The sequence below is a fragment of the Trichosurus vulpecula genome, chromosome 3 (assembly GCF_011100635.1).
Source record: "Trichosurus vulpecula isolate mTriVul1 chromosome 3, mTriVul1.pri, whole genome shotgun sequence".
NCBI lineage: Eukaryota > Metazoa > Chordata > Mammalia > Diprotodontia > Phalangeridae > Trichosurus > Trichosurus vulpecula.
In genome coordinates, this window is record NC_050575.1 from 166678329 (window position 1) to 166702292 (window position 23964).

The 23964-nt window shown below is 45.3% G+C and overlaps 2 protein-coding genes across 2 annotated transcripts in view; one reads left to right on the top strand and one right to left on the bottom strand.

Annotated features, from left to right (window-relative positions):
- The first annotated feature begins 3249 nt into the window (after positions 1-3249).
- BARHL1 (BarH like homeobox 1) lies at positions 3250-14478 on the top strand. The gene is made up of 3 exons (XM_036752887.1): positions 3250-6009; positions 10601-10823; positions 13209-14478. The coding sequence occupies exons 1-3, from the start codon at positions 5544-5546 to the stop codon at positions 13501-13503; spliced, it is 984 nt and encodes a 327-aa protein (XP_036608782.1). The 5' UTR covers positions 3250-5543; the 3' UTR covers positions 13504-14478.
- Positions 14479-17975: 3497 nt separating this feature from the next.
- DDX31 (DEAD-box helicase 31) overlaps positions 17976-23964 on the bottom strand; it is an 86756-nt gene continuing 80767 nt past the window's right edge. The window contains exon 20 of the mRNA XM_036752026.1: positions 17976-20104. Coding sequence (XP_036607921.1) covers positions 19957-20104 — 148 coding nt within the window. The 3' untranslated portion in view covers positions 17976-19956. The remainder of the gene's footprint in view (positions 20105-23964) is intronic.

Sequence of the window (23964 nt, forward strand, 5' to 3'; positions counted from 1 at the left end):
TTTATAGAAAAGGAAACTAAGGCCCAGAAAGGGGAAGTAAGTTCTCCAAGGTCACACAGGGAATATGTTAGTAATAGACTTGGAATTCTAGACCAGGTCTTCTTACACTAAACCTGGAGTTTTATCTACTAGGCCTAGAGAGTCTTTGTGAATTGCTGTGACTGAAAAAAAATATTCATCACTTGCTTCTGGTGATGAACCTCTAAAGTTTAACTTCTATTCCTTCCCTGGGCCCATACTCAGTGCCTTCCTGCATTGACAAGCCATATCAAGCTTAAGTTCTGTTGGCATAGTCTTTGAGCATCCAGTGTCATCCTGGTGCCATGATGAGACATCAAAGTAGCACTGAAGTAGAAAGAGGTATTATTATCTCTTTGGCACTAAGCACATTATCTTTATTCTAGGTGATCTAACCAAGCATACACAGTTTTTGTCCTTCTAGGGGCTTGAGCCCATTACTAATTTAGCGAGAAACTGAGATCAGGCCTGGAAATTAGGTAGAAGAGTTGGGGAAGAAGATGGACTAAGCTATTGAAAACAATGTATTGATGCACTGGATTTAACTTCAGAAGACCTTGATAGGATTCAAGTTCTGACACTTGCTAGGCATGACCCTGGGCAAGTCATTCCCCTGTAATTGGATTAGAGCATCTCTAGAGTCATTTCCCAAATTAGGTTCAATATTCCTATGAATATAGACCTAAAAGCAGAATAAAAAATCCCTAGGATTAGCCCTGAAGTTAAGGGCAAAGCTAAGTTTTAGAGAGAGAGAGAGAGAGAGAGAGAGAGAGAGAGAGAGAGAGAGAATCAAATAGTGGTCCCTGTGCCCATATCTTGACTCTTTAGCAGGCCAAGGAAGTCACGGTACATCCAACCACAGTTGGAAAACTTCCAATCATTCGAGCTGTCCAGAAATGGGGTAGTAGTCCCCCAAAATTAGGGACTCCCCTTCTTTGTAGGGCTGTTAGCAGGAAGTAGATGATTGATTGTGCCGAGGATTCCTCTTCAGGTATTTAATGGATGATCTTTGGAGTCCCTTCTGCCTCTGAGAATCTGCAGTTCTGATTCTGTAATTGTGAATGAGCCATGATTTAGCTTTGCTAGTGGCAGAGCTGGGAGCATTGTTCAAGGAGCATTGGAGATAAACTGTTCATTATAAGCAGTACTGGAATTCCATTTTGCTTGAGAGAGCTTGGACTCTAGTCAGAGGCCCTGGGTTCACATCCTGGTTCTGCTGCTTACTAGCTTTATTACCTAAGGCTCACTTCAACTCCCTGAACCTCATTTTCCTCATATGTAAAGTGAAGATGATAAAACATATACTACAAGGTTGTGCGTCAAATACTTTATAAATTTTAAGTAAGCTACTATATTGGTCTAAATATAGGCCATACCTGTCCTCCCAATCTGGTTTGTATAAAACTGGAGAATAGCCTATAATTGCTTTCTCAGTATATATTGTGCAAAGGTTGTGAAAAGAAGAATGAAAATGAAGATCAAAAGTAGCAATTATAAAAATAAGCAATATTTGAATCAAAAGAATTTTTTAAACTCAGAGAACATATGTATTGGTAATGCATAATTATTTATTAGTGTATATACTCACATCTTTCAAAAGGATCTCACTGTAGGGGAACTATCTACATTTAGATTAACATAATATTATTATCATGTATCCTTAATACGATTTGAGGGATATTTGAAGAATATAAAATAAAAACTATTAAATCATTTTCTTTTATTTAAAAAAAAATACTACCACCAAGCATGAGCCCAGGAAGGAGAGGCTCACCACTAATAGGTTGGCCAGCATGGATGAATTCTTTGGCCATTAACACAATAAATAATTACTAGCCAGACAGGCTCCTGCCAGGAATGATGGACATTTGGTTATTTAAATTTTATAATGGCATTTCCTGATTCCTCTAGTTGCACGCACTTTCCCTAAACTCTCCTCCAATTACTTACAATTTTCTTACCTGTGTACATGTTTCTTCACCATCATTTCCTGGAGGGCAAGCACTGTTTTCATTTTTGTTTTTGTATTCTTAGTGCCTAGCACAGTGTTTTGCCCATAATAGGCATCTAATGAATGCTTGTTGAAATGGATTTAATTTAATTGGAGGGAAGGTAAGTTCTGTATGGGGTGAAATATTCTGGAAAGTGTTAGGAGACTGGTGCTTTACCTCTGAGGGGATGTCAGAGAAGAAAAGACACCTCTTTTACTCTAGCTTTCCACCCATTCCTAGGGAGGCAGTTCTATCAGCTTCCAGGGTGGCAGATACAACTGGGACGAAAAGAAGGGGACAGCTAGGGCTAAGCAGAAAGAAAGAGAGAAGCTGGATTGCTGAAGGTGAAGACTGCTAAACAGAGTGATATAAGTATGAGAGAGGAGGAAGAAAAAGGAGAACATTATATTGCATTAACTTTCAGATTATATCTAATATTACCGCCAAAGAATAATTTGACATTTGTAATAACCCAGTACTTATAATGTAGGCTTTCTAGTTCAGAAGAACCCGGAAATCTGGGAAAGGTGTCTGAATGTCTCTCCAGGCCACTTTTTCACACCTTAAAATATCAGCTCACTGAGAGCCGCTCTGAGATACTCATGTTCCGGCTGCTGGGATCCTCCGAAACTACATTCTCCTTGCCTTCCCTACGTTCTGACTTTCTTTGGAGCTAGGGCTGGAAAGGCGAGGCAAGAAAGGAGGCCAGGGTACAAATCTCCTAAATCATATATTCCGGACCTGCCGAATGAGGAGACTCCCAGAATATCTAAGAGGACGGGAAAGAAAAGAACGGAGGGAGGGGAAGGGATGTCAAAATCTTGTCTGACATTCTCACCCAGGCCAACACAGGTGGCTCTGAGGTCCCTTGTTTGTAGCAAGTTTTATAATTCGGGTCTTAACATCGCAAGGGGAACAACTCCAATGCCGCTAGGCAGGATGTGTGGAGCAGCATCAATAGAAAACTGGGGACAAATAGGCCGAACAAGCTTCCCCAAACTCCACTTGACCTTTCCTCATCAAAAACAACTACAAAAACTCATGTTAGGTGTGCAGCGGGCACTCACATCAGCAGTGGTTGACGGAGTCCGAGAGCAGTCCACAGCAATCCCCGGGCTCACTCTGCGTCCTCCTCTCCCACTCACCCCCTCCCTTTTCCGACAGCTTGCAGCCGGGCCGCCTTCTCCTCTCCACCCCTACCCGGGAGCCGCCCCCAGCCTCGCAGCCCTGGGCCAGACAGGAGTGACCGCTTCCAATCTGCTGGGGGGCTAACGGAGGGGAAAAGAACTGGGCGACAGGAGCTGAAGACTATCGAACAAAATTGACTTGAGGAGAAGTAGAGGAGAAAAGTTTCTATTCAGCCAGATTGCGCTAAATCTCCACTCCAAAAGTCTGACTACCAGCCCCTTTGTAAATTAGCGCGGATTTTCGCCCAGCGCGGAGAGAGAAGCTCAGTCCGCAGAGAACTTTTTGTTTTCTTCCCATCACCAGCTAGGAGGAGACTCTTAACTCTCTCGTGAGCGCCTCCCAGTCCGGACTGCCTGCAAACCTCGGACACCTCCAGAGTCCCTCAGATAGCAAGCTAGGGGACAGCTTTGGAACCGCCACAAATCAATCTTTTGCCTTCGACACTACTCCGAACTCAGGTCACATTTCCTCAGGGAGGGCACCACAAAGGTCGGGGGCTCTCACTTCGTGTTTCCAAGTGCCACCTCCCTCTCCCTCCCGCAACCAACCACTGAAAAGAAATGTGTATATGATGGTGAGAGTGGGATGCATCGAAAAGACCCCGTTTCCTACGATGATAGCGTAGAAAGAGCGTTCTTCGGTTGAGATACGGCTCTGGGCCTTACAATGAAGCTGCGCAGACACCTTCTCTTCTGGTTTCTCATATTCTGAGGGACAAAAGCGCGAGCGCCTCTGGGGAGCGTGGCTTAGCTGGGGGGGGGGGGGCGGGGTTCCGCCTCTTTTGTCTACTTAACTTTTCTCCGTCCTTCAGCTGAGACCGTCTCAGGCACCCCGTAATCGGGAGCACCCGGATCCCTTTACCCCATCACCTCACTTCTAGATGTGAAGAACCCCTTCCTGCCGCCACCCGGAACAGAAGACACTGAGCTTTTGTTAAGACCGATCTCCTTTCTACCACTGCACCAAAAGAGAGAAGGAGCGGAGGCATGGTGCATAGAACAAGAAACGATTAAAAACTACTATGGGCTGAATAGGGAGCGAGTGAAGAACACAAACTTTTTTCTTTTTGAGAACTTTTTTCCCCTAACTGGGAAAGGAGTTCCGATCCCCGACAGCTCAACACTGCTTCCGACTCTGAGAGGGAAGAGAGGGAGGGGGAGTGGGGAAGGAACCACGAAAGCTCGATGGATTAGTGATTTGGCTAACTGTGGGAAAGGATCGGAGAAAACTTCCCCGAAAAAAACACAACCCAAGCCCACCGGCGGCAGCCTCATATTCCCTCACATACCAGCCCTTACCCCCCTTGGCTAATCACCCCTCATTAAAAGCTTCATCAGCGGCCTAATGAAAGCAAACCGTGTGGAAATCGCCGGTAAACAGTTGGGTCTGGACTGTAATTAATTCAGTGTCTCTTTTAATCAAGCTGAAAGGGGATCAGGCTCCTTCTTGCGAAACCGTGACATCACCCCCAAAATCACCCGGAACCAATCAGCGCCACCGCTCCGGGGACACGTGGGTGAGTCCCCCCTTTTAAAAAAAAACACACAAAAAAACAACAAAACGAAAAAAAACTACACCCAAAAAAACCGAACGCCAAAGAAAAAGTGACTCAAGTTCATTTTTTAATGGAAGGGGGGGAGGCGTACCGCAAACGGAGGAACTGTGAGAACAGTCTAGAGGCCCGGATTTGCCAGAACCTCTGTCCAAGGTGCTGAAACGTTCGCCCAAGGCTGCGGAAGCGGAGGAAGTAAGAGCCGGTGGGCCAGGTGAAGCAGCTTGCGTCTTGAGCTCTGTTGCTGTCCAAGGTTCTGATGCCGTCAGGTGCGCTCTGCCTTACCGGCTGGAAGCCTGGGCGCCCGGGACATACTGCTGTCCGTGGTGCTGACTAGCCGCTCAGGAAGAAGGCTTTGATTGTACTACTTTTTAATTGTTATTATTCTTTTCTTTCTTTCTTTTGCAAACCTTTATTTTATTTAGATTTTATTTACTCATTTTTCTCTTTGCCAAAGGGAAATCCAGGCAGGAAACTTTCCCTTCTGTCCCCCAAAACTTGACGCTTTCTCCCTCCCTATCCCCCGTTCTCCCTCCCCGACACTCCCACTACCCCCCCTCAGGCACCGCAGCTCTTCGAGATGCTGCAGAAGCGCTGAGCCCTTGTGGATCTAATGCGCAAAGGCGTTTGGCCCAGAGCTCCCCGGCTCCCCCAAGGCTGAACTCGGTCCAAGGTGCCCGCCAGCTCCCTGCCCGCCTGCCCCATGCCAGCCCTCAGCTAGGGGCAGGGGCGGTGGCTGCTGGGGTTGGTGGGTGGGTGGGGAGGTTCTGGGGAGGAAAGGAAGCGGCTTGGCTATGGAAGGCTCCAATGGATTTGGGATCGACTCCATCCTCTCGCACAGAGCAGGCAGCCCCGCCCTTCCCAAGGGGGACCCCCTGATCGGGGACTGCCGCTCACCCCTGGAGCTGAGCCCCCGATCTGAAGGCAGCAGCGGATGCTCATCTCCTGCTTCGCCAAGAAGGGACTGTCTGGAGACAGGAGCACCACGGCCGGGCGGAGGGTCTGGCCAGGGTTTAGATTCCCACCTGCAGCCCGGGCAGCTGTCAGCTCCGTCCCAATCCCGCTCGGTGACCTCCTCCTTCCTGATCAGGGACATACTTGCCGACTGCAAACCGTTGGCAGCCTGCGCACCCTACTCCAGCAACGGGCAGCCCGCAGCCCAGGAGCCCGGGGGCCGCCTCTCGGCCAAGCCTGGAGAGGACTTTAGAGACAAACTGGACAAAGGCGGCAGCAACTCTTCTTCCGATTCGGAGTATAAAGGTAAGAAGTCTGGAGGTGAGGAGGTTAAGGTACAGGGGAGGAGGGAACTGGAGCCACAAAGTCTTGTAAATAACCATTCTCAAGCTGGGCACCGTTTCCAATCTCCCTTTAAGATGAGCCTAGACACTTGATCATCTGGGTGGCATCTTTTCTGGAGCCGTTTTCCTGTCCCATCGAGGAAATCTGAAGGAGGGGAAATGGGGAGTAGGGAGCGGAATCAGATCAAGCTCTTAGCGGGGTAGGAAGCAAACTTATAAAACAGTTAGGAGTACTCCTCCTGAGACATCTGACCCACTGAGACAGCTTTTTGGTCCCTTCCCAGGACTAAAAAAAACCATTCTCGATGGCACAGTTCGGGGACCTACGGGTTTAATTTAAATGCCCCAATTTGAAGCTAGAAACGAGTTTCTGTAGGTTGTGTCCACACGAGAATTTCCACTGAGGCCAGGTAAGGCCAGGGCTTCTCTGCCTTTAGTCTACATTTCCATCAAAGAATAAGCATTAAGTTTCTCTTCTTGCCTGGTCTCTGCCCATTAGGGGACAGAGGGAGTCACACAGATATACTAAATTCAAAGAAATGAACCAGCAGAAAGGTGAAGTGGTTAGAGGGAACCTAGATACTGAGGTAGGAGCCAGAGGGCCCAAAAGACGGGAGATTCTCAGAGGACGCGCTAGTTTTTCTTACTGAATTTGATTGTATATGGACCTGAACACTGAATTCAGGAACCTCGGAGAAACAGGTGGTCCTTCGGTTCTTGTCTAACTATCTCACCTGTCTTCCTTGCTCTCTCCCGAGTCAGTCTCCTAACTTTCGTTCTTATCTTGGTTAATTTATTCCTCCTTTTCACCTCACGGGGAGCTGAGTGGGAAGGAAAACTAGGGTAAAAGCAGTGAGAAAGGAAGAAGGGAAAGTTTTTTATGTTTGGTTTCTCTTCTTCACCCTCATTACCCTTCAATTACTTGGGCTCCAGCAAAGAAACACTAATTTCTTTCTCTGAGACCCTGGAAAATGGCAAGAGGAGCCTCATGAGTCTACTGCGGAGAAGGACCTGTGTTCCCTTCCCGCTCGTTAACTGTGCTGAACGTGTGGGCAGCAAAGGAGCTCCCATTTCACTTCAGAATTAATTCCGTATCCCTTTCTTCAGGATGGGATTTCCTTATAAAGTTCCCTTTATTTTCTCTGGAGTCCACATATCTGTCCTCCTGTCCTAAATCTCTACTAGAGGCTTGCACATCTTTGGAGCCAGGGCTTTGGGAGACGAGAAATCGTTTGTTGTTTAAGGAATCAGGCTATCCGGTCCAGAACCCTCTATCAAGATAAACTCCTCAACCAATCCTATCCCCAAATCTTTTTCCCAAAGACCAACTACCAGGTATGGGATGTGTAGACAGGGGCTTGTAGGAGCAAAGAAGAAAGTGAATTGGGTAAGAGCTACCAGGCAGGGAGTCTCAAGGAATGTGAATAACAAGCAGGAAAAGCTTCCGTATTTGTCCTCTGCCCAGCTCTACTCCTGTCAAAGAACTGTTTTCAGAGCAAGTTAGCCCAGCCTTAGAGAAAGGGGCTGGCCTGATGCCGATGATTATATCCAATTCCAGACTTCAGGATGAGGACAAAACCCCCTGTCCTCTATGTATATGAATGTGTGTGGGGAGAGTTAAAATACGAAGCATTATGTAGGCCATCCTATTCCTTTCTTTAGTACCCTTGCCGAATTTAGATGAGAATTGATTCTGAAAATTATAATAGCCATGTCATCATCACTCTCTTTAATAAGGGTAATGAAGCTGTGCTTATAACAAATATAAAACGTATAATAGATATATGCACACCAGTTCCAAAAATTTATTGAGCACTTGTGAGTCCATCGCAGAAGGGAAGTGAAGGCTCAAATGGAGATTTCTGGGGACTAGAACACCGAAAGAAACAGGGGACAAACGGTGACCACAACTCGGCTGCAAGCGCTGTTTCTGTGTAGTGAAGGAAGCTACTGATTATGGAGATAGATCGACAGAAACACAAATTACAGGTGACAAAATTCGTTTATACTGTTGAGAGCGGTTTTTTTTTTGTAGGCCAGCCGGTAGGAAAAAAAAATCATGAGGTTACCGAGGTTTCCCTTATAAGTCCCCCTTGCTGTGTAACTAAGGGCAATTTTAAAGGAAAGGAAATAGATCTCTAGGGCATGGATATTTGTGTTAACCTGCCGGGAAATTCTACATGATCTCGCTGGAGAGATAAGAACCGAGCCTCCTTACTAGGGCGTCCTCTTCTCCAGGTCTCGGAACAATAGGCTGGCTCCAGGTCGGGCTAGGCTACTGCGCCTTGGTACGAATTACTTGAAAATGACATGGGAAAGGGAAGGCGACTAATGTGACAATATTTCCGTCAGTTTGAGCTCCTTTTCGCAGCCAACATCCCTGTTTCTTTAGTCTGGTCGTAAGTCGTCAAACAGGCCAGAAGACTTCCGAAGTGCCATCTTAAACTTCAGCCGGCCTTTCCTCCTAACACTACTACACACATACTCGCCTAACTTCTGGGTGAGGACCTCACTGGAGAACTGAAGCAACCAGCCGTATGATTCGACAGCCAATCTGGATCGAGTGGAAATCTCCCGCTTCCTCCGGAATATTAAGTTTGGGTCTGAAAGTATCCGGAAAATTGCGTCATCTCTCCATTTCCCTTCGCTCAAGTAGACATAGCTTAAGTACTTGCCCTCGTTCTTCCTGATTTCTCTCACCAGGTCCCAGCCTCTCATACTCAGGAACTCAGCTAGCTTTCCCCAGCGTTTTCTTTCCTCACTTCCGTGCCGAGCCCCGGCCCTCTCTCGGGCTGAAAGCCACTGCCTTTCCAGTTGAGGAGTTTTGCTCCCTAGCGGCTCAATTAACCGGATTATTGTTCCCTACAGAGAGAAATCAACTCGTATTCCACTCAAGTCCTGTCACCACTAAAGCAGATCACAATGAAATTCACCGTAAAGTACTGAACACAGGGATGTTGTTCCTCTACCTTTCTCGCCAGTTTATGGAAAGGGGCCGTTTTGGTTACTTAATCGCTTTAGGGGAGAAGGAGAGAGGGAATAAGAGAGAGAGAGAGAGAGAGAGAGAGAGAGAGAGAGAGAGAATTCAGTTCAGTTTTAGGATGTAGAAGATTCATGTTGTAAAGCAATGAAATGCCTGATAGCCAGCACATTTGGGTTAGAGAGGAGACAGGTGTTTGTGGGGCACTGTAAAATAGGTACCTCATAAACCATATTTTTATGTTAATATGCTTACTAATGCCATAAATATCACTTATTGTTTCTGGTATATTATATATACATACATAATACAAGTGTTATATACTTCTATACAACATATTTTATTGTAAATATAAATACACATATTTCTATATAAAATATGAATATCTATTCGAAGCCAAAATATTTCTATACATACACACATTATATATATTAAAATAATACAAATAATTACTTATCCATGTCAGACTTCGGTTTCCTAATCTGTAGAATGAAGGGATTAGACTCGATGGCCTCCAAGGTCCTTTACAGCTTTGATATATTGCTCTATATACAAACTCCTAAAATGTGCCTGTGTATGCACCAAACTAAAAATATATTGTAGATGATCATCAATTTACATTTTAATATGATCGGTGTTTATCTTTCTTACCTCAAACCTCAGAGTAAATTCTATTTTTAATATATCGTTTGCATGTGGTGTAATGCGGGATAGCCAAACAGAAATCTCTGTGTATATTGCTGTAGGGTACAGAATTCTGAGCAGGATATGGTCTTACACAGAATTAGGATAAGAAATTCATCCTTTAAGGTTTCGGCCCTGTTTTCTGATTCACTTTTTAATTTGGCATCACACAGCCCTTTATGCACATGATCCTATGATCTTATGATCCTTTTCCCCATGGGGGCGGGAAGGAGGGAGAATGTTGCACTTCCCTGACCCTCTGAGGCACAGCCAAACCAGAGGCTTGGTTGGAAAGAGGACTCGCGCTGTGAGTTCACATGCACATCTGTTTTATTTCAGACTTTTTATTTGTTCACTCTTCCCACTTGAGCTCTTCTCCTTTGCTTAATTTACCACCCCCCGCCCCCCATCCCGACCCCAGAGCTAGAGGAACAGGAGAAGAGAGTGGACCATGCTCTGGAGACACCCCCCCCTTCCACTCATACACACACTCCCTAGGTCAATGGAAAGAAAGAAAGGACGTTGAGGTCGTTGAAAGCAGAAAGTTATAAAGAACTTTTCCCAAGGTTTCGTTCCTTTTTCATCTTTTTCTATCTTTGTTATGGAAACCCTAACTCAGATAAGCCTAGCTAGAAGAGTAAGAGGCCTACCCAGGCTGGGTGCAGATTTTTTACTAGCAGGGGGAAAAACAAGCATTTGAAGTAACATTTGCAAATAAATCAACAACTTGTGAAATTATCCTAGGAAGCACAAAGGCAGCAGGACAGCGAAGTTTGGACCTACTTATCCTGGACTAGTTGCAGGGTGAAACTGGAAAGGGGTGGGAAGCTGAGTAACTAGTTGTCAGATCCTGTAGAGCTGTCTTGATCCCCTTGATTGTCTTCCGCAGTGAAAGAAGAAGGCGACCGAGAAATCTCCAGTTCCCGGGACAGTCCCCCTGTTCGCCTGAAGAAGCCGCGTAAAGCTCGCACTGCCTTTACGGACCATCAGTTGGCGCAGCTGGAACGCAGCTTCGAGAGGCAGAAATACTTGAGCGTGCAGGATCGCATGGAGCTGGCCGCCTCGCTCAACCTCACTGACACGCAGGTCAAGACCTGGTACCAAAATCGCAGGTGAGGCCCCTGGAAGGCCCCCAAAGGGGCGTGGGACAGAAGACCTCCTGGGTCTGGGATTGGGGAGGGTGCTCTCAAAGCCAACACTTGCCTGCAACCCATCCCTCATCAATCCACTCTTCATCCCAGAGACAAAACTTACACAATACAGGCTCGATATCCGAACATTACATACAAAGCCCACAAACACACTGACAGAATACACAACTTCCAGCTCAAATCTATGATTCTATGACTATTATCCCAAAAAGCTAGGACTTGAATGAGAGCACTGAAGTATTACAGAGTAGATGAACACAACACATAAACTCTAGCACAACACAGTTGCAGAATTACACAGACATGGCAAAGAGAGGTAAAATACACACAACACAAACACACACAAACTCACACATACACAGTACAAAGTAGCCGACTAGACCTACCCGTGTGCTCTTCTACCAGCCCCATCCCCTACTCTCCCCACTCTTTTCCTCCCCCTCAATCTGGTCCCCAGGCTCTTTAGATGCTCTTGCCACTCAGCAGCCAGCTCTGCTGTGCCAAGGCACCTGCACCTCTCCCTGTGTCACTGGGGAATTGGAGTTTGCCAGTGTTGGGAAGGTCTCTAGGTTGACCTCTGTGACCCTTGCTCTCAATCCTGGAGTGAAAATTAGTGAGTGGCCCATCCCACATCGTTTACTGGGAATACAGAGCAGGACTGAAGTGAACCCAGATTAGAGAGGAGAGAAAAGCACAGGTCAGAGCAGGAATCAAGACTGAACACCACACAGAGAGTAAAGTAGAGGCGTGCCCGTTTGAAAATGGCTTTCTACAAGGATCTAGGAAGAGAAGGAGCTAAAACTCCAGTTTGATTCCTAAGGCTTGGGCTCAAATCCTAGCTTTCCACTGTGCCCTGGTGGACAACATACCACCAGTCTAGGTCTGTTTCCCTAGAGAGAATTCAGCACTATCCTTAGGCACCCACCAACCACACTGTGAGGGTTAATTAGCAAAGAAACACTTTGAGCTCCTGTGGAAAAGGTGTAAAAACAATTCAGTACTCTCTTTGGAGAGTGTTACAGATGACCTAAGAGTCGAAGATGTTCCCAGTGTCACCCTCAGTCTCAGCCGAAAAGAGCTTTCCCCAAACGAGACGAATAACACATAGAGCTATTAATAATAAATACCGATTACTGTTCTGGGCATCAATAATTAAGGGCAGTTACAGTAATTACACAATTATGATGATGATGAATAATTCAGGGAGGGAAATTGGGTTGGTGCTCCTTGAGCCCCAGACCGCTAGGGCCCAAGAAGAGATCTCGGGATGATGCGGCAGCTCCGTCCGAGGACCCCAGGATTCAGTGCTGTGTCACAGAGGGCACCTCCAACTCACAGCCTCCAAACTTCCATTAGTTGCCTGACCAGGAGCTCAGGGCTCAAGAAGGCTTGGGGCTAGAAGATTTCTGTTTCCTCACTTCCTTCTACTTCCTCGTCCCCAGGGGGCAGACGGACAAGTAGGCATTGAGTTCCTTTGGTCAATTCAGCCTTTCTAACTCTTTGGCTAGTGAGGTACCACCCAATCCTGCAAGCCCCAAGTCTGCCCACAACCTCATTCATACTCCGCTGGATTGTCGGTCCTGCTTAAAGGTGAAGATATTGGGCCTCTGGCTTGAGTCCCTTCTCTCAGCCTACCTCACCCTGGTCACAGGGGAGGTAGGCCAGGATCACCACCCCAAAACCCTGGTTTGGGGAGGCCTGGAAATCAGTCAATCCAGCCTCCGAGTCCCTCATCCCTCATGCCCCTTCTCTCCAAAGTAATCATGGGATTCAGATGGAATTTCGCTGGAGTAGGAGGCTCCTGGGAGTTAGTTTTGCTTTTCTGTTCATTTGGGTTCTATATGATTATTTACATCATCACCATCGCCATTATCATTACCATCATTCTTGTAAATATGCCTGCTCTGCTGTTTGGGAACAAGTCCATCAGATCAAGAGGGTATAATAATCGGGTTATCTTCTGCTTGAGGCCCCCCTCCACCCCCTTCTCCCTATGTCTCTCCATTCAGACAACTGAGACTGAGGCATTCTACGACCAGCCTCGGAATTTCCCTTCCTTTCTCGATCTTTCCCTGTCCTCTGTTTTTTCAGCTCCTCTCACCTCCCTTTTTGTTGTTTCTTTCCCCGTCTTTTTCTTGCCCTTGCTCAACTCCTCCTCTGCTCCCCCAAACCAGCTCTTCTCCCCATGAGAGGTCAATTGAGCTCATTAGGCGTATATCCCGATCCATCTCCATTGCCAGCTCCGAATTTGGACGGGGATAGCTGGGGCTTATTGAGCCGGATCCAGGAGTCGGCGTCTAGGCGCCCACTTCCCTTATCCGACGCTGTATCTGTTTCTGTCCCCAGAACCAAATGGAAGCGTCAGACGGCTGTAGGTTTGGAGCTGTTGGCAGAGGCAGGCAATTACTCAGCACTGCAACGGATGTTCCCGTCGCCTTATTTCTACCCGCAGAGCCTGGTTTCCAATCTGGACCCTGGCGCAGCCCTCTACTTGTACCGGGGCCCCAGTGCTCCTCCGCCCGCACTTCAGAGACCTCTGGTGCCCCGCATCCTTATCCACGGACTCCAGGGAGCCAGCGAGCCGCCCCCTCCCCTGCCCCCACTCGCGGGCGTTCTCCCGCGAGCGGCACAGCCCCGGTGAGCCTCAGTCCCCAGCCTTAGTCACCCCGGGCGCTAGTTCTCCCAGTCCGCGCGGGCTGCGCAGCCCCCATCCTCGCCCCAGTTCACTGATACTGAGAGTGAGAAGGCAAGGGAGAGCAGAATCCGCTGCGCGCCCGGAGGGGAGATATCCTTTACCCAGAGCTTTGGAGGAGTGGGTGTTGAAAATCCTCCCCGCCAAGAGCACAAACTCTCCCAATCCCCTCTTCGCTCCAGAACATCGCCCCACAAAGGACCAAAGGTCAATACTCCAAGAGACGGCCAGCGGCTGATTCCCACTTCTTCCCCAACTCTATCAGCCGCCCTGCTTCACTTCACTCAAACCAGCCGAGGATGGGGTCAGTTTGCCCTAGCCGGGTTGTATCTGGCTCTGTGCACACATTTTCTCCTACCGCTCTCGAACCTGCCCCAGCCCAACTTGCTCCTTAATCTCCAGGGAATTTGACCCGTAAGGCACCTCCTCTCCCTGCCTTTCCCCCAGTCTGGGTGGGTGGGTGGATGAAGGAACCACGAGTTGCTCGCTCTGTCTTATTCCCTTGGCTCCTGGCCTCCTGCTGTATATTTGCCCCTTCCTCCTCGCACCCTACAGAGTGGGGAGGGCAGGGAGGAAAACGCGGACTGCTGCTTGTACAGTGATGCCCCCCTCCCCTCTCCTCTCCCTCTCCCCCAGCGGGAGCCCCGGCCAGGCCCAGAGGAGAGGCTGACCGGGCCGGGCCGAGCTGTACATACCGCGTGTAAAGTGTATATGAAGTTATTTATTCGTGACCCATGAGCCCGTGACCGTGTCCGTGAATTTGTGAGTCTGTAGCCTGCGCCCTCCCCGCTCCCGGGCGTGGCAGGAAGGGGCCAAGGAGACTTGCTTATGCAGCCCCAAACTGCAGCCCGGGCCCCTGGGCCAGCCAGGTCCCTTGGGCTCGCGCTCTTTTTTAAATGTCGAAATAAACTTCTTACAAATTCACAAGCCTGCTCATGTGCACGCTGCCTCTTCGCCTAGTATTCTGCCCCTCCAGCCCTTTGCTCTCAAGCTCTCTTACATTTTAGTCTCTCCCTTCTCCCAGCCGCAAGCTGATGCCATCTTACTCTCACCTTTCCCCACTCTCAATTTTCTATTCCTCCGCCCCATCAACAAAGTATTCCCTCCTTTTCTTCATTCGGTTCCCATTTCTCTATTTTCTTGGCCCTTTACCTTCTGTGTCTCTTCCTTTTCCGGCCCCCCTTGTCTCTTCCCCCTTTATTCCCCTTCGGTCCATTCACCTGGTTCCTTCCCTTTACAACCCTTCCCTTGCCAGTCCAAGACTGTTTTCCTTTCCTACATCACTTGGGTACTTGGGGCCTTAGTTCCGGGAGGGTAGGGTTCCAGTGGGCCGGGGCTGGAAGGGAAGGTAAAGAGGGCGGAGGGGTGGGGGAGGGAGGGACGTGTATAGAAGGGGGTCACTGTCCGGGCGCTCGCTTTGCAGCGGGCTGGGCTGCTATTCGCCCTCCCCAAGTGAGCTCATCTGTCCGAGACCATGCGCCGGCAGCTGGTGACCGGGACCCGACGGGCGCAGTGAACGACAGATGGGCGCCGAGGCAGAGCCCACTCTCCCCACCCCACCCCGCACCCGTTGCCCACTATCAACCCCTCCCGGCCCGGGTCACTCCCATCCTGGTCCTGGACTGTCAGTCCCGGGGTGGAGCCGTGCGGGGGCCGGGGAGGAACAAAACTGAACTATTCTAGCCCTGGCTCAGTCTAGCACCTTCCAACTGCCCCAGGGAATTCAGAGACAAATCTCCAGCTCCGTTCCTATAAACCCGAGGCGTCTTAGCAAAACTTCACCGACGCGGTTCCCTTCACTCTTCCCATTTACCCTTGGGGTCAGGTTAGGAATGAGGGAGGGGTGGCAATTCCTTCTTGCCCTTCCCACTAGCTTCTGCCTCACCCCAACGCCAGGATCCCAAGGGAGCTGGATTTAAACCCTGAGCCAGACTCCAGGCTGTGCCCACATTCAGGGGGAAATCAGTCCCATCTCAAGGGAGGTAGCAGGTGCTCTTAGTGGACCAACCCCCCCCTCCCCCTCCGCCTTCCTTCTCTCCATCCACTGTCCAGCATTCAACCTGCAGCCGCCCTGACCCTCAAAATGCTAAGGGGTGGGGGAGGCACCAGACTCTAAGAAAGGAGAAACATTCAGGGCTGGGAATCGCCTTTCAGTGGAACAATAACCAGAGACCCTTCCAGTTTTGTTGACAGGAAAGATCTGGGAGATGAAAAACTGCTTTGGAGGGGAGTGAGGGGTGGGAGAAAACTGTAGTATACAGACCCTCATTAAAACCAGAGCCAGCTCCTGGTCTGCAACTGTTTCCTACCCCCACTCTATCCAACACACACACACACACACACCTCTTTCTTCCCTGGGATGGTGAGGGTATTATTATAATTTTGCAAAATGCACAGCAGCTAATTAAGTCAAGACAGCCCCTTTGCATTCGGCTTCTTTTGCATGTGAATGGGGGTTGGTAAATCCCCGGCTCTGGATGTGGTGGGGGTGATGGGGGGATTGTCCCCAACTCAGGGTTAATGAAGTGGGAAAGGAGTCTCTCATAGCCTCCTGCAAACAAAACCCCCCCATGCAACAAACCCTGTCCAAATCCTACATGGATTGACTTAAACCCAGGGGATAAGTGCTTTAAATTAATCTCATTGAATAAGAATGAGACCAAACAAAACTCTTTAAAATCATATTAAAAATCTATCAAAGGACAACTTGCACTGGTGTGCTTTTCATTTTGTGAAAGTGAAGGAGATAGAATAGAGCAACCATCTTTACATTTACACAGCAGCAGTGTAAATCACAGACATATTCTCAACTATTTAATTGTCCTTGTACCTTAGAGGCGATTTCATATCTTACATTAATGAAGAACAAGGCTTCCCGACAAGTTTATAATTACAATATTTAAAATTGTCCTGCCAGTTCCCATCTGCAATAACTTTGCAATCTTTATGGTAGAGCAGATTTTTTTAAACTTTCATCTATTTAAAAGGCTCACTTTGGTTTCTATGTTCTGGACCCTGGTGCTGGGTGATTTCAGACAGAGAGGAGGAGACTGAGGGAGCCTTTGGAAGAGGCCCTGAAAAAGGATAGCTCCTGAAAAGGCCCACCTTTTCTCCAGTCCTCTCCTTAGAACACACAGACACCCCCAGACACATGCGCCTTGTGATCCCTTGCATGGGAAGATGTGAAATTTAAAATAAGTGAATCCTCTGCTAGAAACAGTCTATGATAGAAAAGCTCTTGTGGACATTTTGGGAAAAGTCAAATGGACTTTAAGGTTCCTCCAAACTGTCACCAGTCAAGCTAACTTTGAATGGCCTAGCCCTAAACCCTCCCCCACACCCCAACAGCAATAGCAGAAAAGGTGTAAGGTTCTTAAAGGAACTTTTGCTAGAGGGAGTAAACCTGCCTTCCAAGAAAGAATATGATGTAATATCTCCAAAGCAATTGGAAACCAAATAATTTTTTGGCGAGGGGAGTGGAAAAGTCTCATTTTTCCATCTTTGAGAAATAAACATTGGGACCTTAGTGATTTTCATTGACTACATGTAAAGGAACTAAAATCCAAAAATCTGAGACATTAGCAATTTTCCACTCACCTGACTAAATGGCTCTCCTTCACCCTTCCACCAGCTCCCTTAAAAAAATTCAAAGGAACCTACTGGGCTTTGTAGAAATTTCTTTTGCTGAGGTTTAGTCTGAACTTGGTTCTATAGGAATGGAAGTTTCTGTTTGCATTACATCAGCACTGACTTAATTAGATCACACACAGGCACCTATTTTGCCAAAGGTTCTATGCCCTTCATTGCATGAGAAATGAGGGTCCCTTCTGAAGATTTGCAACCATTAGGGGTTGCAAATACGAAGATGTTTGGGAACCAGGAACGGAATTCTATACAATCCACTAGGGAAAAGAACTGTAGGTTGTAACAGTTCCTTAAATGCCCAACTTCTGTGAGTCTTTAAACATGAGAAACAGGAGCACAGTAGAGAATGAGAGAGATGAGTTTGGGAAAGGAGAAAATAGATGATTAAAAATGCACACAAAATTAGAATATGTACAGTGGAATTAGGCAAAGGCTTTGCCTAATTGATGCCTGAAATATGTAATCTTTCATGAGCTATAATAAGAGAAAGATTTATTTTTAAGGTTATTCCAACTCAGATAATATTAACCTTAAATCTGCTAAATCCTTGTTTCTTTATTAACTGGGGGGCGGGATATTGATTCTGCTCAGAAATATACCCAGGCATCATCTTAATGTGAGATGAAACGTTTAGGCCATTATCAGCAAAGTAAATTGGGGTTTATAGCTTGGAGATACACACACACACACACACACACACACACACACATACACACACACGTACATACATATATATACATATGTGTATATATAATACACACACATATACATACATATACACATAATGATATACACATTTATTCTTTGAATAGTTATAGCATTTTTTACTCCAGGAATGTGAAATATCCTTATGATTATTCATCTTTTAATAGAACGAATACTTGAAAAAATATGTAGGTTTTTGCCTTTGATCACCCCCAATCGCTGGCATTAATCCTATTTCCCACACAGCTAGGTTTTGTCTATAAAAAGTTTGATCCCTTCTTTTCTCATCCAAATCATTTGAACTATTATGCATCAAAATAAAAGAGAGGGTGGCAGATTTGCCCAAAGTCATTTTTGACATTGCTGCAGGGTTTTTTATTATTATTATTGTTATAAATTTTGCCAACAGTCCCTATTAATTCATATGTGACAGCTGACTCTGAGAAGGTCATATTTTTCCTCATGCAGAAGATCAATTTTTACTAGGCTCACACTCTACCTCACACACTCTGAGTCATTTCTATTGTAGTGTTCTAGATGACATTTGACTTGAATCTGATTGCCCACTATCAGAAAGGGAAGACTTGACACTCTCCCCCTTTACCACTTGGTAAATTTGAATCTTCTCAAAGCTTACATTATTCTACTGGTCAGTTAGCTAATTCAAATCTGGTATTTCCTTTGGAATTTCTAAGAACTTTGTCACAGAAAATCTAGACATGGTCATTTAGTAATCACAGAGGAGGATGGCCTGGAAATGCCCTAGTCAAGGTGCTGCACAGGGCTCTTCAACATGAAGAAAACTGCTGAGATTTTTAGCCCTTTCTCTTGTGACCTTCTCTAGCATTTCCTGTATGTAAATATTGCATTTATTGGGAAATCAATACTTCTCAAGGGGGGAAAGGGGCTCTCACCAGTCCTGCAGCCAGACCCAATGGGGAAGCTATGCCCCAGGTCACAACACAAAGAAGTACACGCCTCTTGTGGAACCCTGTTGGGTTTCACCAGGAAGAAAAACACAGAGGCACTGGTGTCTTTTGACTTCAAAGGCAAATAGTAAAAAGACAACAATAAATCAATTAGCCTGAAAGAATACCTTTGAATAACGCACAGAATAATAGAAAAGTGACATTGTATTTACAGCAACAAATTTAGAGAAAATAAAGAGGCTCGGGATATATCACAACATTGTCATATTTCTGATTACTTTTACAAAATGATTCTTAGTCCTTCTTACAGACCACTTCATGCATGAATTGAGAAAGGGAATTTTGAGAAATAAAATTTCCCCCTTATATACACCCATTTCACAGAATCATACTTCGAGAGTTGGAAGAGACCTTAGAAATCAAAAAATCTTGCCCCCTTACTTTGTGGATGAGGAAACTCAGGCCCAGAGAAGGGATATGACTTGTCTAAGGTCGCATAGCTACTCTTCATGTCACAGATTGTGCTTTACAAATAAAATCAAAGGTACCAAATAGTACAAAAATAAAACATAGTGAAACTTTGCTAAAACACTGGCATGTGATGCAGGTTTAATACACTTCATAGGCTAGCCTAGATCATAGTAGGCTTTAGTTGTATGGCACATCCAAATATGTTCAGTGACTTAGGATGGAGTTCTTTTGTCTTTCATTTTTACTCCTGCTCACTTAAAAGGACTGATCAGCTTCTGGTGTCAATGGAATGAATGAATAGAGATATCAAGTAATTAGCTAATTGTTGCTGTGATGTTACTCCCCTTGGTTTCTATTTTTGCTCCACTCACAAAAGATATTGGCTGTGGGTTCAATTATGTTTTGAAATTTGGTATGCAGGAAAAGAGAAACATGCTTATTTTTAATAAGGTTCCTCTGACAAAAATAGGACATTTACCAATTCAGAACTTCCAGGATCCATCTTGAGGCTCAGTGCCACATAGAGAGGCAGTTTTTGAGGAGTCTTAGCTAAGTCTCACTGGCCCACAGAACATCTTTGTGGGCTTTTCCAGTGTTTCACAGAGACAGATTTTCTTTTCCTTCCCCCACAGCAAAGGTTGGGAGCTCCAACTCAGCTCTGCAGTGTGTGCTTGCTGGGTTTTCCATGTTTGTTTTGCTTTTTGACCTTGGCGTCGCCAGCTTCCATCCCACTTGAGTATTCTGAACGCAAGATTTCAGCAAGACGGTGTTTACTCTGGGTCTTCTTATGAAGGTCAGGCCTAGGGAAGAGTAAAAGCAGGGAGGGGGAGAAAAGAAACTTTATATATTTTTTTCATTCTAAGATAGGCTGATGGCAGCTGGTTCTGAGGCTGTGAAACTGACATTTTTGTATTAACAGAAGTACAATCCCTTCAATTGTGCTTGTTTTGATATTCTCTGTACCAGAAGATTAGATACGGCGCTGACAGATTTTCATAACGGTGGCAAAATATCATGGCATTTTTAAAAGTGAGGCTTTGTTCTGTACTGTTGTTTTCATGGAAAAAAAGGAACACAGGCTGATGGCAAATGAGGTGTATGATACAGCAGTTTGCCAAAGGAAAAAAAAAGCCCACCCTAAAACTCAACAACATGCAGTAATAAAAATACTTTAATAGCAACCACAGTAACCCCAACTCGGTTAAAAAATAATCGTCCCTCACTGATAGCAATCCACAGATAGTAATAAGGAGGACTCTAGCTCTCCGGAGACACTGAAGACAGCTGACTGGTGTTTCGAACGGACCTTTCTGTGGTCTAGACGGCTGAATAGATTAGTTAATAGGCATTTCTTCATTGGACTGGGAGGGCTTTTTAATCTTTTGGTCCCTTCAAAATCAAATCCCGGGGTACATCTGGGAAGCTTGGTTTATGTCTCAAATATTGGCCACAACTGCAGCCCTCCCAACACTGCACACAAGCCTTGGGTAATGGAGGGAGGTCTCTCTACTGCAGTAATCCACACTGAAAAATGCCAAAGGTTTAAAATCAATTTCAGCTGCTGAACTGCAGTAACTGTTTTCAAAAGGCAGTAGCCTTGCCATTTGATCAGAAGATCAGAGAGGGAAATTTGTAGAAGTTCAATCAAACATAGGGAAAATGATTACATAAACTGCAGAGTGAAATATTTAATGTTTCTTAAGACACACGGATGGGTTTCAAATTTGTTTTCAAAAGCAATGGTGACCACTAAAAACACACAACACATGGTGGAAATGCCATTATTGGCACCTAGCTGGTGCCCACTGGTTTTGCAATAATTCCCTAGGCATTAAGAATATGGTATATTTTTAGGAAGACAGATTATGCCCTTATCCCTGGTCTTGTTTTTTTCCTTTTAGAGCTAGGATGAAGACAATAGTGGACAAATGCTTGGACTTAGAGTCTAAGTAAGTAGAAACCTTTTGTAAGACAGGGATTAAAAGAGACAGCTAACACCTGTTTTGCAACATAAGTTATAAAAGGTTATAAGACCAGGTTATAAGACCAGGTTATATCAGACTATTACTTTATGCAGTTATGTTCCAGAGGACTCGACTCAAAATTATGGTATATCGAAATTTATATGATATTGATCATTGTTCCAATGAAATTCTTTTTTGTACAGAAGTACAAATTAGGTAGGATGAGAAGCCATGTCTTTACTGCCACAATGAAGATTTGAAGCAATTATCTGGATGGCTAGGAAAAAGTAATTTTAAGGTTGTTTATTTGTGGGGGACAGGAGAATGGAGAGGGTTAAGAAGAGGAAAACTTCATATGATAACTATTATTCATTTCATTATGCCAGTAGAGATCATATCTGTGGATGTTACTGAACAGCATTTCATTTGAGACTATTATAAATCTTCAATATGGCTACCCTCATAGCTTCTTGATGCCTGTCCTCCAACCAAAACACCAACCCAAACAAAAGGTAACATATTACAACAGGAAAACCACTGGCCTGGAGTCAGAGGATCTGGGTTCAAATGCCAGCTTGGATGTTTACACTTCCTGTGTAACCTTCAGCAAATCAGATGGTCTCAGTTTCCTCATCTGTAAAATGAGGGAATTGGGCTAGATGGCCCCTGGGGTCTAAGTCTATGATGCTATGAAAAAAGAAAAAACCTCCTCTTAAGCTTTGATTACTTTTACTCCCTAGAGATAGACGAGTGCAGTAAGATGTTTTGACAAATGGAGGGTAGCCCTTTCCAGCATAATTTAACTTCTTGACTGAGTTATTTGTGGCAACACCTACAATGGGCTATTTTTTTTTCTTTTAAGGATTGGGAAATGACTTTATGATGATAACGAGTTCACACTTACATTGTGCTTTTAGGTTTACAGGTGTAAGTGGCCTAGTGGGTAGTTGCAGGACCTGAAGCCAGGAAGACCTGAGTTGAAATCTGACCTCAGACTCTTACTAGCTATGTGCCCTTAGGGAAGTCACTTAACCTCCATTTAATTTAGCTTTGTCAACTGTAAAAGGGGGATGATAATAATAGCACCTAGCTCTAAGGGTTGTTTTCAGTACCAAATGAGATCTTTCTAAAGCACTTACCACAGCGCCTAGCACATAGTGGGCACTATATAAATGCTTATTCCCTTTCCCTTCCATCACTACCCTGTCAAGTGTGTAGAGCAAGTCTCAGCCTCCTTTAACAAATGAACAAACTAAGCCCACAGGGGTCAAATGAGTTGCCCAAGGTTAACACAGCAAATTAGTGGAAGAGCAGGAACTCAAACCCAGGTCTTCCCACCCCTGGTTTAGAGCTCTTGCTACTCCACTGGGCTTCCTTCTATGAGATGCTATTTCTCATTCGGCAGCACCCCTGCTCATGTACCCTCTCTGTACCTGATTGAGGTCCAAGTTGCAAGGGGGTTGATTTGTGATTTGGAAAAGGCAGGAGACAGGCCCGGCAGTTAAGAGAACTTAACTTGTTCCAAACTGATGGCTGCCAGTTCTATGTGCCTGCAGTTTATTTTTAGTTGGGTTATATGACAGACAGAGTGAAAAGGTTCTGACAGGAAGGAATGCTTTTTCTTCCTCCTCGTTTGAAACTGGGTGTTCACAATGTGTATAATTTTAAATGTAACAACCTGGGTTTCAAAATATGCAAAGTATCAGTCAAAATATCCTCCCCAGCATAAGCTCCTACACTTCAAAGATCTCTCCTGCCACTGCTAAAGCAAAATAAATAAATAGAATATTACTTGGCTGATTGATACACTAATTGCCTACAAAAAATGGCACGGGCTATGTCACCACCAAAACTTTCAGCCAAAGACAAGCAGGCTGGCAAACTTGTGTTCTTAGCCAAGAGCCCATAGGCTTTAATCTACCTGAGCATATATATTAAAAAATAGGTGTCTGTGTAAATGTATATTTGGTGAGGTAAGAATACACATGCATGCCAATGTAGAAATTTGTTTTGATTAACTATACATGTGTGATGGATCTTAGCTGATTAAAACAAAACAAACAAAAAATATACATAATATACGTATTTCCCAAGAAATTCTTGTTTCCATAGACAACTTGAGAACTCTGATCAACACAATGACCCATCACAATTCCTGAGGATTTGTGACAAAACATGCTGACCACCCTCCTGACAGAGAAGTGATGCACTCAGAGTGTATATTGTAACAATTAAAAAAAAAGATATGGCCGATGAGAAATTTTGTTTTGCTTGACTATATCTGCCTGTAATAGAGGTTTTGTTTTTCTTGCTTTCTTGATAGGGATGGAAGGAGGGGCAGGGAAGTGAGAGAGAGAGAAAGATTATTCTTGCTTGAAAATAAAATCTAACCTGTAAAATAAAAAGATAATATGCATGTATGTGTATACACACACATATCAAAAGATATGTGTACATATCTGTACATGTATATATATAAATACATATACACATACACACATATGTAAAAATAATCCAAGGACCTGTGATTTCATCACTGTGGGCACATTGCTACTGATGTAGAACATAGTACCTCATATCATTGTAGACAGTTTCAAATTTCTACAGCTGAAAAAAATTTAATCACTTCATTATCTGCTCTCTAATGATGAAGCTCTATAAACTTACTGAGGCCAATATTTGGAAGAGAGATGTAC